The 19,921-nt window shown below is 43.0% G+C and overlaps 1 protein-coding gene across 1 annotated transcript in view; it reads right to left on the reverse strand.

Moving 5' to 3' along the window:
• LOC308292369 (uncharacterized protein) overlaps positions 1-19,921 on the reverse strand; it is a gene marked incomplete at its 3' end in the record, with an annotated part of 206,613 nt that overhangs the window by 157,901 nt on the left and 28,791 nt on the right. Inside the window, exons 6-16 of the mRNA XM_080734682.1 lie at positions 18,324-18,454; positions 16,501-16,626; positions 15,558-15,615; positions 14,228-14,275; positions 12,838-12,903; positions 11,743-11,882; positions 9,659-9,784; positions 9,002-9,059; positions 6,546-6,629; positions 5,302-5,412; positions 304-438 (exon numbers count right to left, since the gene is read on the reverse strand). Of these exons, the coding sequence (XP_080590808.1) occupies positions 304-438; positions 5,302-5,412; positions 6,546-6,629; positions 9,002-9,059; positions 9,659-9,784; positions 11,743-11,882; positions 12,838-12,903; positions 14,228-14,275; positions 15,558-15,615; positions 16,501-16,626; positions 18,324-18,454 (1,083 nt within the window). The remainder of the gene's footprint in view (positions 1-303; positions 439-5,301; positions 5,413-6,545; positions 6,630-9,001; positions 9,060-9,658; positions 9,785-11,742; positions 11,883-12,837; positions 12,904-14,227; positions 14,276-15,557; positions 15,616-16,500; positions 16,627-18,323; positions 18,455-19,921) is intronic.

Raw genomic sequence — 19,921 nt, forward strand, 5'->3', positions numbered from 1 at the left:
ACACCAAACCTCTCTGCCAAAAAAGCTCACAATGCCTCGCAGCGCGAGCCATTGTGAGCTTGTAGATCTGCTATTTTTGGCTAAAGTTCTCAGAATATGGACGTTAGGGTTCAAGTGGTTAATATCAAAAAGGCGAAAAAGGTTTCTATCACACAACGATTTGGAGGACCCCCTGTAGTAACTCTGAGGACCCCCTCGGGGTCCCGGACCCCCTGTTGAAGACCCCTGCTGTACATGGCAACAACAACCCCTAAAGGGATCCCGCATTGTATAGTCACGCATAGCAAACAAACAAACGCTCACGTTGTTTTGCTTCGCTCGTCGTGGCCTCAGAGGGCTGTTCTTCCCCTTCCTTCTCTTTTGCAACATCACCACCTTTCACGGACACTGGGTTAGGATACGTGCTGCTGCTGGGTGTTGACTCACCGGGCACATGCACTGAAAAGAATACAACATTGAGGAAAAGAGAAAAATGTACCGTCATGCAAAATCCCACGTGGTCTTGGGATTAATTGTTCATTCATAACAGGAGACCGTAAAGTAATTGATAGTCCTGTTTCACAGTCTCAATAGGGCCCTTAATAAAAATAAAGAGGCCCAACAAATACTCTACTGTCTCAAAGTGAGTCGCTTGCATTCTCTCCGAGAATTCTACAACAGCAGCATTGGGAGCATTGTCAGACATCCCAAGTTGGCGATCAGTATTTCCAGGAGGTCCCCTGTGCACGTGGGCGCAGCCAAAAAATATTGCTTTTTTTTTTCTCTGATTTTACTCATTTTTCGACGGTTAAAAATGGTTAAAAACTGTTAAAAACGGTTCTGCACGGCGGCGGAACCATTTTAGGCTCAATATAATCGGGTTAATTTATAGAATGATGTCTTTCTTATGTATTTGGGAAAAGTTATGTCACAGTGTTGCACAGGCTGACGCAGCTTGTCCGGTTCTATGTCCAGCGAAAAAGAACCGGCAGTTGTAAAGCACTGTTATTTCATTCATATTAAGCAAGACCTGTCAAAAACCTGTCTGTTTACAATACGAGCTGATTATATTCTCGCGCTTGAGTCTCGACTCTCGAGAATTCCATCAATATATATATATCCTCCTTCAGATCACTTACTTACCCCAACATCGTTCCTTATATGGAAACTATTAACGTTATGGAGAACGCATTCTAACGCGATCAACCAGCTGAGCTCTCAGCCATGCCACCATGTTGGAATGGGGACCAGCGACCACCGTGGCTTCATAGTTTCAATATATATGGATTAAAAACAACTTCTTGGAGTGCCCGCTGTTAAAATGGTTTCTCCTCGTTCAGAAACAGCCTTTGCTCTCCCCGTTTTCTTCAAGTGTGTGTGTGTGTGTGTGTGTGTGTGTGTGTGTGTGTGTGTGTGTGCGTGTCATAACTCTATGTGTGTGGCTGGCTGGCTGGCTGTGTGAGGACAGAGTGTAGTAAAAGCAAGCGGGGGCTACGGGGAGAGGGGAAAAGGGTGGAAAGCCCCCCCCCCCCCCCCCCCCCCCCACACTTTTAGAGCCCTACTTTCCGGTGAGAAGCTGGGGTTGTATGGGGGTGAAACATGCAAAATCGCGATTGCAATCATGTTTACAAGATAGAATGGGGTCCAAAAATATTTTTTTCAAAAAGTGACAGCAGTCCTACTTTAACCCATTTAGGCCTAACCTATAGTAAGGCCCAAATCAGAAATTAGCCTACAAAAACAAATATGTTGATACATACTGTACATCTACTGTAAGCCCCTCCCATACACTAAAATGTGTACCCGGCCTGAATGGGTTAAGTAAGTATTGGGCGAGCACACATGCAGCGCTACAACTCAGACATTGACATAATCCCCCATAATCCTGGCCTTAAAGTAAAAATACAGTTTTGCATAACAAAGTGACCACTAACTAACTTATGGATCATGCTCAGTATTACTATCAGCAAGCATTTGGGGTTTCAAAGCATTATACGGATAGGTTATCTGAGGTGGACATATTGAAACTCCTGGCTGTACACCCAGGCATCCTCTATGGCTATGCCACTGGTTCTCAACCTTTTCAGGCCGCGACCCCCAAAATAACCATATTTTAACTGGGGACCCCCCCCCCCCACCCTACGAGCACTAGAGTTTCATTTTGTACAACACAGTTCTATCGTGAAAATAGCCGATCTACATGCTCACAGCGCCTCGTTCAGAATTTCTACCTCTAATATTGAGAATTTGGCCAATGTTTAATTTGTCATTTTAGAGGTATTAAAAAAGTCCTTAAATTGTCACTTCAGAAATGTGCATATACTCTCTATACAATTAAACTTTATGTTGGTTTGTTTACTGTTGAGTGAGACTGAGTGAGAAAACAATGTTGCACATTACGCTAATCACCTGGGGACCCCCCAGAATAATTTGGGGACCCTGCCTGGGGGGTCCCGACCCACAGGTTGAGAACCACTGCTCTACACCCTGTCTGAAACCTCAGGGGAATTTCCGATTGTGCTCTATTTATAGTAGCATGCTGCGCGCGCGCACACACACACACACACACACACACACACACACACACACACACACATGAATGGCAGGGAATGCGTTCTAGCGACCAGTATACCCCTGTTCACCCAGCAGATGGCTAGTTTCGAGCATAGACTGCATAAAAAATATGGAAAAAGCGAAGCCATTGGTTTCTATGCAGCACAAATGACACAATATGGGTCCTTTCCTTGGAATGGCAATGGGTGTTGCCATCATAGATTGTAAAGGCACCAGAGGATGCTATTGGCTGCCAACGGTCACGTGGAACCGCAGGGATACATGGGAGAATGTGGTCGGAGCCTCCCGAAATACAGCACACGAAGAACAACACAGCCGGCTGGTATTAGTTTAGTTGGCCACGCCCCCCGCAACTTTATCATCAATTTTAACATAAATGGGACCTTATTTTCACAAAACGCATATAATCGTCATTGAAAGGCAATTTTTAACTAGCGATAAGAACCATAAAGTATTTATGAAAATGTTAATTAAGGTTAGAAAACGAAAGGGGAAAATGAATGGGGTCCAATCTTTATAATTACATCAGAGTAAGTCATCTACTCCCGGGTCAACAATCACCCTCTAATTTAAAATCAAACCACTTGGCCTAGATGTACTACATATGTACTAAATATAGCTTACAAATTCAAACACCCATGCCACTTTTGCAAGATGTGTTTCCAAACCTCTGTATACAGTTGGATTAGTTATTACCGTAATATTTTGTCTCTGTAGAAAATAGCCTCAAGTCGACCCGGAAACAGTTAGCCCCAGTTAGCCGAATAGCTAATAGTTAGCTCACAACTTTCTACCTCTTCTCTTTCACTTCAATCGCGGTAACGTCCGTATTTCACTATTGGCCGCCAACTCGCATTAATAGTCCCCTCAAATAGTTATCATCTACAACGCAAATCAAACAGTCATCGCCTCACCAATACTTTATTAACGTCTGTTTACATTACAGACGTGGGTGCCACTCGATTCTATAGGTCACCATTTGCGGTGTAACAAATTCTATAGGTCACCAAATGGGGTGTAACATTCCAGCCACACTACACACGCAGTCACACACTCGGCACACATACACTGCCTACACATTTCAGCATTGAAAAACAAACATCTACTGCGGACCGCGACACAGACAGCTATGCCAAAGAAAAAGAGGACACATTCTCTACAAGACGCAAGCATCTACCTATGCTCTCCAAGACGCACGCTTCTCTCCAAGGCGCAAGCGTCCACGTTTAACATCTACTGCAGACCGCGACACAGACAAAGGGCCGCAAAATTCTAGTAGAGAACAATTCTTTTTGTGATCGGCCGGGGGGGAGAACAGCACAACTAGCGGCCAATCATAGGAAGTTTTAGTTCCGTATTGGAGTCATTTTAAATCGGTGGAACTATGCCCCTGGTTTCGAGGGGCATTTGTCAGGTGGGGAGCTGTCACAGGTGGCTTACAGAGGAATCATTAAAACAGCGTCCCACTAAAGAGACAAAATCACCAATGCAACAATGATTGGTGCACCTATACATGGGAAAGGGCACTTTAAGTTACTATAAAAATCTCCACTGGTTGTCCGTCAGTCAGTCTGTCCCTCTGTCTGTCCGCCACGTCGCGTCACACTTTTGGCCCTACTCGTATCCATGCCAAATTTTGCACACACACTCCTTGGCTGGCAAACCACAACCTCCAGCCCTCATTTCTCACATGGCCCTCTTCTAGCGCCACCACATTTTTGGACACTGCTCCTACAGATTTTGCCCTAAGATCACGCAAAGCGGTACACAGTATCTCAAAAGTAATGTCATCAACATGGATATGTCCCATTTCCCATATTCCCTCCTGATTGGCTGCGATTGCCTTCTAAAGTTTGTGTATGCGACCTGGCGGTCGCTTATCTCACGATTAGGGAGTCTTACTGGTATTGTTCCTGACTCCACTGGGGGAAGGGCCATGTATTCTCTGCATGTTTGCTGGGTGGGGAGCTGCTATAGGCGTCTGACAGAGGGATACTTCCACACCGAGATGGAGAGTCGAGGGCCAAAACCGGTGACCCGATTTGTTTCCCCTGACATCATAGTGATGTCAGAGTGTGACGATTAATTGTCACTCAAATAATTGTGATTAATGATTGCGACCGTAGGTCGCAATCATTAATCATTAATTTGGAAAAACACATTTTTGCCCTATTTGTGGAGATAAGCGACCTACGGTCGCTTATCTCCCGATTAGGGAGTCTTACTGGTTTAATTGTGTTTTTTTCGTGGACAATTACATTTCTGTTTGGCTTTTAGGCTTTGAAGTTGCACATGGTAAATATGACACACAACCTAAAATATACAAAGAAATTACTGACATATTTGACAACTTAACACTTAAAAAAGAACATTGATAGTGGAAATAGCAGATCTGCAAGCTCACAACGCGTCGCATTGCGACGCGTTGTGAGCTTGTAGATCTGCTATTTCCACTACTTTATTAAAGTGTTTGTATCTATGTTAACATTTCTCGACATGGAAATGAGTATGGCGATTATGAAAAATAATCACGATTATGTCAAATAATTGCGATTAGACGATTATGTAATAATTGTGACAGCCCTATCAGATAGTAAACTGCGACCTACGGTCGCAACAAAACCTTATCACATTCGCCGACGGCACACATCAGCATCGACGGCATCCAGTGAGTTAATTTTCACGTATGTATGCGTGCGTAATCAATAAAACACGGACGTTGTAATTACGAAACGGTCTCATTCTCACCCGTCTCAGCGTCAGAGCTCTGTGCGGGCTCTTTCTTCTCTGTTGCAGCTTCTTTCACGGGCACTGGGTCTTTGGAGGCGTTGCTGGTGGTCATCTTGCCAGGGGCATGAACTGAAAAGACAAGCAACACTGAGGAAAAAGAACCAAACAAACACAACACAATCCCAAATCGTATTGGTCATCTGTTGCTCTTTGCCCTCGTCTCCATATCATTACATAATATTTAACCCATTTAGGCCTCGAATTATTGAATGCTTTAACCAGTGAAAAAATAGCAGATCTACAAGCTCACAGCGCGGCACCGAGTGCCGCGCTGCGAGCTTATAGATCTGCTATTTTTGAAAAAAGTAGTGAAAATGTGTGCAAATCGTTGAATATATGTATTTTCAAAGCGAATGTTTTAACTCAAATTTTGCTTCTGGGTGGTCCCTGGAACTAAATATTTTGAGATGGGGGTCCGTGGCCAAATAAATATCATTTTGGGGGTCCGTCACATGAAAAGGTTTGAGAACCACTGACATGGTAGTCTCTCATGAACAAACTAACTGAGCTCCAGTTAAGTGAAAAAGACCTTTTCTTTGACGATGGCTATTTAGATTACCGACATAGAAACATAGGTTTTTCAAAAAATCTTAGAAGGATTCAAAAGACACTTATAGAATTGGGGCAAAATTCAAATTTTCACGATTTTTCTAAAATAGCAGATCTACAAGCTTGTGAGCTTGTATATCTCGGCTATTTGTGCTAGCAGATCGTCTATTTCCACTATAAATGTTCTTTTTTTAAGTATGTTGTCAATTATGTCAGTCGTTTCTTTTTATATCGTCGTTGTCGGGTGAAAACCTTGTATGTCCAAAACCGTTCGTTTGGCATTTATCATTTTAAAAACGATTTAAACTAGTGAAAACTCGCGGTGCGAGGCGTTGTGTGCTTGTAGATCTGCTGTTTCCGCTACTTTTGTGCGACGGCCTTGTCTAATGAAGCAGAGCTTTGCTTTGCGAAAGAACATACACATTTGAAACTTGGAGATACGAGGTTTCCACCCGACAACGACGATATTTAGGTTATGTGTCATATCTGCCATGTGCAACTTCAAAGCCCACAAGCCAAACAGAAATGTAATTGTCAACGACAAATACACAATTAAATTGTTAATCGCAATTGTTTGAGTGACAATTAATCGCCATGTGAAATGTCATAATCGTGACAGCCCTACATGTGATTTCTTCTCGGCAAACACGTACCCAGCTTGTCTCCTGGTGTGACGCTAGTAGTCATCAAGCTGCTCTCCTTGCGTAGCTTCCTCCAGTGCTCCAGCATGTTCAAGGCTACAAATTGTCAGTAAAGCAAGTATTAAGCTAAATTAAAAATGTACTAGCCCTTACCCGTTCAAAGATATGAGCTCCAAAATGATGTGCAGTGTGTGGGTTATGGGATGTGAACTGTGCACACAGTATATGAGGGATGGAAAGTAACTTTAACTGGTGCTTGCATGATGTAGGAGCATCAATGTAAGAAACCCGTTTCGTTTAATGGCTACAGAGATACTGTTCCCCCCCCCCCAGCCCGCCCGCCCGCCCGCCCGCCCGCGCACACACACACACACACACACACACACACACACACACACACACACACACACACACACACACACACACACACACACACACACACACACACACACACACACACACACACACACACACACACACACACACACACACACACACACACACACACACACACACACACACACAGCTGGTTAAACATTTTGCCTCAAGCTAGATGCAGAATAGATGTGCCTCATGCTAGATGCAGAATAGATAGTAGATACACCATAAAAATGCTAATATACAGCATACGATTTGTGAAAGTGACAAACGGGCTTCACAGTTATGTCAGGTGTGTTCATATGCTTATGGTGATGCGATTTCAGATCAATTGCTCCAGCCACTGAGGAGAAACGCTGTGACAGACAGACACTCACTCACTCACTCAGACATTCGCAAAATTATAGTATAGATCTGGACGTCTAAAGACATACGCTTTACTATAATAATAGATCCCATTACTATAGAGATGTGTACCGATTTGTATGATGCTTGGACAAGATCTGGAGGAGTAATATCATATCTATACTATAATTTTGCGAATGTCTGTCTGAGTGTCTGTCTGTCTGTCTGAGTGTCTGTCTGTCACAGCGTTTCTCCTCAGTGGCTGGAGCAATTGATCTGAAATCGCATCACCATTAGCATATGAACACACCTGACATAACTGTGAAGCCCGTTTGTCACTTTCACAAATCATATGCTGTATATTAGCATTTTTATGGTGTAACTACTATCTATTCTGCATCTAGCATGAGGCATATCTATTCTGCATCTAGCATGGGGCAACATGTTTAACCAGCTCTGTGTGTGTGTGCGTGTGTGTGTGTGTGTGTGTGTGTGTGTGTGTGTGTGTGTGTGTGTGTGTGTGTGTGTGTGTGTGTGTGTGTGTGTGTGTGGGTGGGCGGGGGGGTGTTGGCTGCCCTCTTTCAGATGTTGTCATGTAGATCGGTACACAGTATCTCTGTAGCCTTTAAACGAAACGGGTATTTCTTACATTGATGCTCCTACATATTATCATGCAAGCACCAGAAAGTTACTTTCCATCCCTCATATACTGTGTGCACAGTGCACACCCCATAACCCACACACTGCACATCATTTCGGAGCTCATATCTTTGAACGGGTAAGGACTAGTTACCCAATAATAGTGGTTCTCAAAGATGCCTTTTCCACCGGCAAATAACCGGTTCGGGTTCTTTCTCCCGCCTATGGGATGAACCAGAGGTGAGCTTTTCCACCGAGAACCGAGTTGGTTCAGAACCGTAAAAGTTGGTTCTCTGCCGGTTTGCAAGAACGAACCAAAGGTTCCAAGAAAGTTGCCATCCCATAGGCGGGAGAAAGAACGTAAACCGGTTCTTTGCCTTGTGGAAAAGGCCCAAAAGTGGATTTCAGGGACTCTCCAGGTTCCTTTGGTCTAAATCGACTGTCTGTAACTTTGACGTTGTACAAATGGAACCAAATGGACCCGTAAGTTAAAGGACAACTTTGTTTTTTTACAGCAAGGGTTCATATTTTAGATTGTAATTAGATTAAAAAAAAGTGAGTGTTAATGTTATCATTTGCTTCGTTCTATTGTTTTATGGCGTTTTCTGTGCTAAAATGTGGGGCACAAGTACAAGTGGCTAAATATGTCTTTTTAGACACAATAAGCCAGTAGTTTCTTTATTGATATTTACAGTAACACTTCTAGCCCCCATAAGTCACATCCAACCATGAAAGGTTGCGTTGTATCTTGGGAACGGGCTTATTCTGTGTAAAATGACATGTTTAGCCACTTGTATGCATGCCCCCAACCACGGAAATAAGAATCTCTAAAACGATAGAAAGAAGTAAATGAAATCAATTTAACAGTCATCTTTAATAATCTTTAATTACAATCTAAAATATGAACCCTTGTTGTAAAAAACCTTCACATTTCAAAGTTTGAGAACCATTGCCCTATAACATCATTGTTAATTGGCCTCCAAGGAGTACGCATGCACAGCTTCTTGCCGATCGGCCAAATGGCGCCGGAGATTAGCTGCTCACAAACGGACACGTGGACGGCGATAACCTTCGGCCTGGCCCTGGCGGAGACTATAAAAACTTACCCTCAATGTAGGAGCTTCCCTCCAATGATGAGAACATATCAGGCCGCAGGACCAGTTGCTACAACAGAAGGTATTACACTTATTAAATCTATCATACATACAGAGCATCTTAGAAATGTATTTTCTAATGCAGGAGTTCCCAAACTTTTTTGTCTCAGGGCACCCCATAAAAATTTCTTTTTTCATCCGAGGCACCCCTACATTATAATTTTCACTCCCAGCACCTTATATTTATAGCATAGCATCGTCTTTGTCGGGTGGAAACCTTGTGTGTCCAAAACCATTTGTTTTGTATTTATCATTTATAAAATGTACTAAACTAGTGAAAACAGCAGATCTACAAGCACACAACGCCTCGCGATGCGAGGCGTAGATCGGCTGTTTTCACTATTTTTGTGCGACAGAGGTTTCTGCCTGACAGTGACGATCTTTTAGTCATTATGTTGCAAGGAAAACGTTCAGATATAGCCATTTTGGTTAGAACTGACTGAATATAACTGTGTACTTCAAGTTTAAAATTATACTAAATATTTTTCCAAGTGTCAAAATAAATTCCAAATATTATCAAATGACCCCTGGACTGCTGTGGCGGCACCCCAGGGTGCCCCGTCACCCACTTTTAAAACCCCTGCTCTAGAGTGTTCTCTACTTCATTACCTTCATATCAGTGATGGTCGTCCCATGGATTTCTTCCATCTGTTTTGCTAAATCCCGCATCATGACGTTAAACGTGGCGGTGTAACTGTAACTGTTGAGCAAGAGTGTAGAGGGGTGCCAGGCATTCTGGGAACAAACAACAACTTAGTAAGCAACCAGTGACTTTTATCAGACACCAAAATAAAACAATGCTGTTTAATGTCCAAATATCAACCCAGTCAGCAACAGTCAGTCGCCACGAAAGGGGGGTGGGAGGCTCTGACAATGTTGAGAACCACACTGCACTACAGCATAAGGAAGGTTATATGCAGCCTGCCATGATTTTAACCCATTTAGAACGGGTACACATTATTGTGTATCATTATTTTAGATATACAAGCTCGCAGATATACAAGCTCATGCGAGCTTGAAGATCTGATATTTTTGAAAAATCGTGAAAATTAGAATTTTGATTCTATAAGTGTCTTTTGAATCCTTCGAAGGTTTTTTGAAAAACCTATGTTTCTGTCAGCAATCTGGCTCTAGCCATCGTCAAAGAAAAGGTCCTTTTCACTTAACTGGAGCTCAGTTAGTCTGTTCTTGAGAGTGGTGCTCAAACCTTTTCATGTCAAGGACCCCCAAAATTATATTTATTTGGCCACAGACCCGCATCTCAAAATATCTAGTTCCAGGGACCCCCCAGAAGCAAAATTTGAGTTACAAACGTTCGCTTTAAAAATACATATAGTCAAAGATTTGCACACATTTTCACGACTTTCAAAAATAGCAGATCTACAAGCTCGCAGCGCGGCACTCGGTGCCGCGCTGTGAGCTTGTATATCTGCTATTTTTCAATAGCTAAAGCATTCAATAATTCTAGGCTTAAGTTTGTAACCTGAACTGAAAACCAAACTACTGGACTGGACTGATTCCACAAACAAACAAACTTTTTTTTTGCTGCAACAATGTCGAATTCGAGTTCAACGTTTGAGTGACCACCGTTGGTTGCAACACACAGCAGCTAAATTTGCATATTTCAACTGACAAGGCAATTCCCCTTTTGGAAATACTCACTTCCCTTTTCTGTGCTACAGTATTATTTCGTCTACCAGTTATTTTATGACACGAGGTCATAGCGGAGCCTTGTTGGCGATACAGTGCCTAGTTACAGACAGAGAGAATACATTTTTAGATAATTTATACCGTTTATAATTTCACTCTTATTATTCAGTCGTGTTTTCTTTACTTCTTTCGTTAAAAGGTTTAAGCCCTGTATCTCTATATTCTGATAATACTCATTGCTAAAGTGTTTTTCTTTTTTTCAGTAACAGGGGACTCTGTATTTCCTGGTGAAAAATAGCAGATCTACAAGCTCGCAGCGTGGCACCGAGTGCCACGCTGCGAGCTTGTAGATCTGCTATTTTTGAAAAAGTTGTGAAAATGTGTGCAAATCTTTGAATATATGTATTTTTAAAGCGAACATTTGTAACTCAAATTTTGCTTCTGGGTGGTCCCTGGAACTAGATATTTTGAGATGCGGATCCGTGGCCAAATACATATCAGTTTGGGGGTCCTTCACATGAAAAAGTTTGAGAACCACCGACATAGTAGTTTCTCAATAACAGACTAACTGAGCACCAGTTGAGTGAAAAGGACCTTTTCTTTGACGATGGCTAGCCAGATTGCTGACATAGAAACATAGGTTTTTCAAAAAAACCTTAGAAGGATTCAAAAGACACTTATAGAATCGGGTCAAAATTCTAATTTTCACGTTTTTTCAAAAATAGCAGATCTACAAGCTCACTGTGAGCTTGTATATCTGCTATTTTTCAATAGTTAAAGCATAATGTGTACCCGGTAAAGTAAGTGAGGTAAAGTAATTTAGTACAAGCATGTAAAGTAATCAAACAAACATAACCAGTAAGACTCCCTAATCGGGAGATAAGCGACCGCCGGGTCACATGAATACACCGCTTTGCGTGATCTTAGAGCTTGCACTGATATTGAGCGCTTCTGAAATAATTAAAAGTATACTGTATATTGAGCATGCTGACTGGATTGTCTCCATTTTTATGCAACAGAGTGTCATAGCATAGGAAATTTACAATGTAGCAGCGGATGTGATGAAAGCCGAGGAGGTGGTTGATGATCTTGGCGTTGGTAAAAGTGCGTTTGCAGACGGTGCAGAGATAAAAGCGTCTGTCAGTCTGATCCTCACAGCTGCATTCCACCAGGTGCTCCAGACCTGCAGGGAGGAAAAGATGAGTGAAATAATAGTACAAGCAACACATGGATCAACTCTGGTTCTTGGGACCCAAGTTTAAATTCAACCAGTTATTTACAGTAGCTGCGTTCACATGATGAGCTAGGTCCATTTAGGCCTAACCTATAATAGTTAGGCCTAAATCAGAAATTACAGTATTTTCTGGACTATAAGGCGCACCTGACTATAAGGCGCACTGTCAATGAATGGTCTATTTTCAAACTGTTTTCATATATAAGGCGCACCTGACTATAAGGCGCACATAATGGACGCTACCGTTGCGTTATGCATCAAACAGATGGAGCTGTGCTAAAGGGAATGTCAATGTCAATGAATGATCCATATATAAGGTGCACTGGACTATAAGGCGCACTGTAGTTTTTTGAGAAAATTAAAGGCTTTTAAGTGCGCCTTATAGTCCGGAAAATACGGTAGCCTAAAAAAACAAATATGTTGCTACATACTGTACATGTACTGTAAGCCCATCCCATACACTAAAATGTGTACCCGGCCTGAATGGGTTAAAAGTCCCTCGTTAGACGGCTCCAACGAAAAGACTGTATGTGACTATCTTACAATAGACCCTGACATTTGAGATCAACAGAGAATTCTGACATCAATCTCACTTGATTAAGATCATACATACCATACAATATGTACCATGCATACATACATACCATACATATACATATTTTTTTCTTTTTTCACAGAGTGTGTGCAATGTGCATTCCTAAGAAATAACATGTGTACTTATTTTGTCCTCAGACTCATGACTCATTATTCTGCAAAGATGCAAACAATCATGCTAGAAAAACGGTTCTCTCGGCGGGCTCCAGGTGTTCCAGCCAGGGTGTCCCCTGCAACTTGAGGAGCAATTTAAACACTTAGGCCTTGTTTTTTGACTACGGTATTTCAAGACTATTTGATAACCACTGACCTAGAAGAGAATGCTTCTTGGGGGTTCCCAGGTATGTCTGTATAGTCATCCTTTTTGGCCTCGCAGCTGTGGAGGATAGAAAGATGACACATATTGGAACACAGGGTTTTGATGACACTTACTGCATTAAGTTCAATCAATCAAACTGCATAAATAATAGACATAGGCAGGCGAGAAGTGAGAACCCCCCCCCCCCTTACCTTAGCCCCACCTCCCTCGTCTCCCGGCCTTACCCTGTACAGGCCTATACTGTTTTTATAACTGTGATAATATTTGAATGTTTTTTTTTTTTTGCTATTTGTTATATCCATGAGTTGAATACCAAGGACTTCCGACGTAAAAAAAAAAGACTGTAAAAGGACTTATTTGGGATGCTCCTAAAAGGAGCATCCCAAATTATTATTATTATGACATTATTGCGACCCTAGGGAGCTACTTACTGTAGAAACCTCCACCGGCTGTCCGTGGGTGAGTGAGTGAGTCAGTCACACTTTTGCCCTGCTCATATCTCCACAACCGTTGCCCCCATCCATGCCAAATTTTGCACACACACTCCTTGACTGCCAAACTACAACCTCCAAGGATCCCCGGAGCCCCAGGGACCCCCAGGTCCCTGGGGGACCCCCAGATGTAAAAAATGACCAAATGTGCTCACACGTCACACGTCACACTTTTTTCCTGCTTATATCTCCGCACCCGTTGACCCGATCCATGCCAGATTTTACACACACACTCCTTGCCTGCCAAACTACAACCTCCAAGGACCCCCGGAGCCCCAGGGACCCCCAGGTCCCTGGGGGACCCCCAGATGTAAAAAATGACCAAATGTGCAAAAATGACCAAATGACCACCCCAACGGGGCTGCTCACGGGGAATTCCCGGGGACCACCGACTCCTGGTGCTCCAGAACGGATGCAAAAGTGGTGGCGCCCCCAGTGGAGGACCCCCTGCCACTGCAGCGCACATAAAATGCCGTAACTCGGGCTAGGAGCGTCCGGGAGAGCCGGGGCCGGTACCTATTAATCCGCCAAGGCAACGCGGAGACCCCACCCCTCATTTCTCACATGGCCCTATTGTAGCGCCACCTTCAGGCCGATTTTTAAAACACATTTTTGGACACTGCTCCTACAGTTTTTGCCCTAAAATCACGAATATCACTACACAGCATGTCTACACTCATGTCATCAACATGGATCAGGAAGATTTTGGAAAAACAAATTTTTGCCCTATTTGTGGAGATAAGCCACCTACGGTCGCTTATCTCCCGATTAGGGAGTCTTACTGGTTTTATTGTATTGACTATACTTGTTCTGTTCTCCACTTTTGTCTAATAAAATATTCAATCAAATCAATCAATAATGAGGCAGTCAGAGGGAGCTCATCAACTGACCTGTGGTCTGCTTCAGAAGGTTGTCGTTTTGACTCAGAGTGGCCATTGCTGTCAAAGAGAGAGGAGAATCATTAGTTCATTTGCACCACTATGAGTACCTGAGACGAATAACAGTATAAAGGTGGTTGCACACTGCTGCGTTTTTCGGGCCGAATATCGGAGTGATTTTCGGAGCGCGTGAATAAAAAAATCAACCTCACGTTATGTCAGTCACGTTTGCACACTGCCGCCCGTTTCGCGCACCACTCGGTCCCTTGCTCTCTCTATCTCTCTCTCTCTCCTTGCCCTGAAAAACGCATTTCGCAACGAAAAACGCAGCAGTGTGCAACCAGCTTAAGTCCATATTTGAAATTTTTTGAATATATATATTTTTGGATTTACCAGACTGTAAACCACAAACTAGTCATTATTAATCTGTTATATTGTTAATGCAACCCCCCCCCCTCATTTTGTTTAATTGTCGTTTTTAATGTTATCTGCTCCCTTTGTCTGCTGAATATTGCTTGTACGGACTTATACTGTTGTTCCACAAACTGTTGGAGATATACTGTTTTTCCACTTTCCACAAGTATTATGTCTTATAATTCCTAATATATATGAGTTAAGTAAAAAAATCTAACTCAACAAAATGAGGGGGGAGTACATTAAACTCATTCTGTGCCACATGACGGTTTTGACGTTTTTTTTCTTCCAATAGCCCTGTGTGCCAATGACGGCTTATGACGGTTTTTGTGTTTTTTACATAGAAAAAAAAAAAAAAAAAGTTTTTTCATTTTTTTTTTTAAAGATGTCAAAATGACCTGAGATCAGAGAGATGCTTTTCTCTGTTTGTGTGTTCGCTCCCTCGTTTAGCTGATTGAGAAAATGTGTGAAAATGTGTGTCCATTCTAGTGGATGGACACTTTTTTTTATTCAAACAGCTCTATCTCTGGAACCATTTGTCCGATTGACAAAATTCTTTTTGCCACTGAATCACAACAACTGTGTCTGTTTATAAAAAAAAAACCTTGGAGGCATTTTGGCATCTGGCACAGAATGAGTTAAGACTTTAAAAAATTCAAAACTTCTAGTTTGTGGTTTACAGTCTGGTAAATCAAAACAATGTCTTTATCCAAAAGTTTAAAATACGGACTTATTTAGACTGTTATTCGTCTCAGGTACGAAAAGGATCATATTACACTATTTGTCTCGTTTGCATTATTGCAGCAATTCGATTGTGTTCTTCTTGGACTGGAACTTGAATGAAAATCTGTGATCCTAAATGCATGACGATCTTCAGGATTAACATTTTAAATGAACATTATAAAACAGAGGGTCAGCAGCACTGTACCGTTGGCATAACTGCAACTTTTCACCGTTTCCCACAAAACTGGAGGCAAGTCCAGAACCTGCACACAGAAAAGATGTAATAGAAGTAAATAAATCGGCATTTATTGAGTGCTGGCTGTTTTCTTAACCCATTCAGAACGGGTACACATTATTGTGTATCATTATTTTATGCTTTAACTATTGAAAAATAGCAGATATACAAGCTCACAGCGCAGCACCGAGTGCCGCGCTGCAAGCTTGTAGATCTGCTATTTTTGAAAAATCGTGAAAATTTGAATTTTGACCCGATTCTATAGGGTGTGCCAAATGTAGTTCTAAGAGCGGCCATTTCTTGTGACAACACAGCCTTACACAGGTGTTCTGATTAGACTATAGCATTAGTTCTATGCAATCAAACAATTGAAACACCTGTGTTTTGTCACAAGAAATGGCCGCTAAGGACTACAATGACGTAGCCGCTGGCACACACTATAAGTGTTTTTTGAATCCTTCTAAGGTTTTTTTGAAAAACCTATGTTTCTATGTCAGCAATCTGGCTAGCCATCGTCAAAGAAAAGGTCCTTTTCACTTAAATGGAGCTCAGTTAGTCTGTTCTTGAGAGACTAATATGTCAGTGGTTCTCAAACCTTTTCATGTGAAGGACCCCCAAAATGATATGTATTTGGCCACGGACCCCCATCACAAAATATTTAGTTCCAGGGACCACCCAGAAGCTAAATTTGAGTTACAAATGTTCGCTTTGAAAATACATACATTCAAAGATTTACACACATTTTCACGACTTTTTTCAAAAATAGCAGATCTACAAGCTCGCAGCGCGGCACTCGGTGCCGCGCTGTGAGCTTGTAGATCTGCTATTTTTCACTGGTTAAAGCGTTCAATAATTCTAGGCCTAAATTTAATTCCCAGAAGAATATGAAATAGATCTCCGTGTGCATGTCAACCTGCAGCCTCCCAGTGTGTTGTTCCCAGTTCTTCTTGATGTTGCCGTGGACCACAGGATCCACCATGGTGTGAATGTTTGAGCTGGGAATCCAGGAGAATCTCAGCACGTCTGGGTTGGTGTAGTTCTGGGGGAAAGAATAGGAAAGCACAAAGAAATTAGAGCTGTGACGTTCGCGGACGAATCAAATCGTTTGAACGGCAAGGGGAGGAGCGATTTCATTGTTTCCTGCTGCGACCGCGGTTTTCCCGGTGACCCTGAGCGCAACGGTGGGGGCGCGGGAGTGTGGGGAGGAACACACTAGCCTGGCGGAGCCCGACGTCATACTGCGTTCACTCACACATTCCTTCATTCATGCGCGTCACTAATTAGATGACGAGGCATTTGGCTACCTTAAGAGACTCATAGTTACTCCCGCCGTTTACCCGCGCTTGATTGAATTTCTTCACTTTGACATGAAGAGCACTGGGCAGAAATCACATCGCGTCAACACCCGTCGAGGGCCATCGCGATGCTCTGTTTTAATTAGAATGAAGGAATGAGTGAGTGAACGCAGTATGACGTCGGGCTCGGCCAGGCTAGGAACACACACCACTGACTATTGCCGATGATGGACATTAAATAGCTTTAAGTATTGAGAGGCACTCTTGCCCATGTTGTCCCCAATTGCAAGATATTTAAAAGTTATTTGGGGCCATGATAACCTCTTCATCCCACTACTAGACTAAGGATTTATATATTGTCTGTGTTATTGTTTACAACCACAATTATTCAAGTGTGGCAAGATCGCGGTTACACTAGCTTTACTAGTAGGCTAGTGTAGGCTTAGAAGCCTTTCCAGAAGTTAATTTCATGTTTTGCATTTAATGATTTCCTTTATCGTCATCTTGCACTAATGCACTCAACTGTTTTCGCCAGGTTAAGGTCTTATTTTAGTTGTTTCTCATAAGCTTGCGACCCTCCTTGCCCATCGGCCCCCACCGTTGCGCTCAGGTTCACCAGGAAAACCGCGGTCGCTTGCCTGCTTGTTTTTTTTTTTAGGTGTTGCATGAATAACATAAGTCAAGGTAGCTTAATTAACACACACATTTTATAAAAAGGCTAAATACAAAATTGTGATCTCAACCGTCAGCAGAGGAATGTGGTGCCACCTTGTGGATTCATGTTTCAACGAATGCTTCTTATAAAGATATAAAATATACAACGAGCCAAATGAGCCAGTCTTTTGAACGGCTCTTTTAACTCATCCAGTGCTTATGACGAGCTTGACGAGCTATATTTATGGGTCCACTCTGCTTATGACGAATATGACGAGTTATCAATTAGCTTTAATAACTATAAAACAAAAAAGTATGATCGCCGATTCGCCGTCCATAGCGCTCTATGGAAGGCCGCTATTCACAAAAAAACGGATCTGGATGTTCCAGACCGGAAATGGGGGGGGGGGGCGGGACAACGACGCCTGTATCCTGTCTGCCGAAATGTCATCTGGTTCAATGTTATGCAACACCAGCGTGGCGCTTCGTCGGTTTCGCTTTGAGCGATGGAAGGCTGTAGTGTGTTGTTGCTTACCGTGCCTGGATCGTATTGTGAATGGAATCGGTGAACCATCGCGCAATGGATTCGCGCGCGCCCACGTTAAAGGTAGGCAAAATCCTGGCGGTGTGGACCATTAGAAGGGTCTTAAAAATAGCGGTGGGTGAGTTAAGTGAGCCAGATCCATGGCTCTGGCTCACTTCAAAGAGCCGTAAATCCCGTTTCCAAAATAAATATCAAGTAGGCCTACAAGGAGCATCTCTGTGTGGGGTGGTGGTCATCACTTACGTAGTAATTTCGACAGTGCTCAGCCGAGTCCAGATGTTTACTGATGTCGAAAACGGAGTCCTCACACGCGTGACACAGGTAGAACAGGGAGCCAATCTTTGAACCCACGCAGAGCGTCACCAAAGACAAGCCTAGGAAGGACGCAAAATACAGAATAACAAACATAACGGTGATACAGTAAGGCAGGGGTTCCCAAACTTTTTTGTCTCAGGGCACCCCATGAATATTTTTTTTTAATCCGAGGCACCCCTACATTATAATTTTAACTCCCAGCGACTTGTATTTATAGCATAACGTCGTTGACAACGACGATATGCTTCTACCCGACAACGCCTCGATGTCCAGAACCGTTTTATATTTATCATCTATAAAATGTACTAAACTAGTGAAAACAGCTGATCTACAAGCACACAACGCCTTGCGATGCGAGGCGTTGTGGGCTTGTAGATCGGCTGTCACTAGTTTTGTGCGACAGAGGTCTCTGCCTGACAGTGACGATATCTTAATGATTATGTTGCGAGGAAAACGTTGAGATAATAGCCATTTTGGTTAGAACTGACTGAAAATAACTTTGTACTTCAAGTTTAAAATGATACTAAATACCATTTATATCATATCAGTGTCCAAATAAATTCCAAATATTATCAAATGATCTCGCGGCACCCCTGGACTGCCGCCGCGGCACCCCAGGGTGCCCCTGCAGTAAGGAACAAGGGAACTTGTTACAGAAGTGTTTATTCAGTGCTCCATGGTGTTTTCTACAAACTGGGATTGTCTTTGCGTGATTTATGCTTGTGACGCACCGTCAACGTGAATAACGATCTAAAAACAACGTGTCGCGCTGACTCGCGCATCAGAGTTTTGTCAATGGAGAGGACCAGGCTAAGCGTTTCAGGGTAACGTGAGCAAGCCGCCGGCGGCAGTCAACCTGCGTGTCGAGACCCCCTGACGGTCGCCCCTCACCGTTATGGCGCCTTATTGGTAATAATGAGGTATTGCTAAAGATGGGCTTATCTTTTATTGGTCAGACAAAGTATGGTCCGGTAAAGGTGGAGTGATTGAACAGTATGAAGTCCTGGGGCTAAGCCTCCGCTAATCCTGCATAAGCCATGGACTCATTTCTGTTTCCACAACTACAATACAAAGTAAAGTATAGCGTAGGTAGGACGAGAACTCGGGACTATTACAAGTCAGATGCAATTTACATGCACCATTGTATACAATGGAATTAAGGACTATCCCTTCAACCAGCCAAACTTCTCACATGTCTCCCCCCTTCTCCGCTCCCTCCACTGGCTCCCGGTTGCTGCCCGCACTGAATACAAAACACTGATGCTGGCCTTCAAAGCAGCCAAAGGTATGGCACATCCATACCTCCAAAGCCTGATCAACCCCTACAACCCCACCCGTTCACTCAGATCAGATAACACAGGGATGATGACAGAACCCTTGCTAAAAATCCACTCGTCCGAGACAATTCACCCTCCTGAGTCCTGGCCCCCAAACTGTGGAATAAACTCCATGTCACAATTAGAACAACTCTTCCGCCATGGCCTGAAGACCCACCTCTTCAGACTCCACCTGAGCCCATAGCACTT

Source organism: Nannobrachium achirus (genome assembly GCF_963921795.1).
Source record: "Nannobrachium achirus genome assembly, chromosome: 10".
Lineage (NCBI taxonomy): Eukaryota > Metazoa > Chordata > Actinopteri > Myctophiformes > Myctophidae > Nannobrachium > Nannobrachium achirus.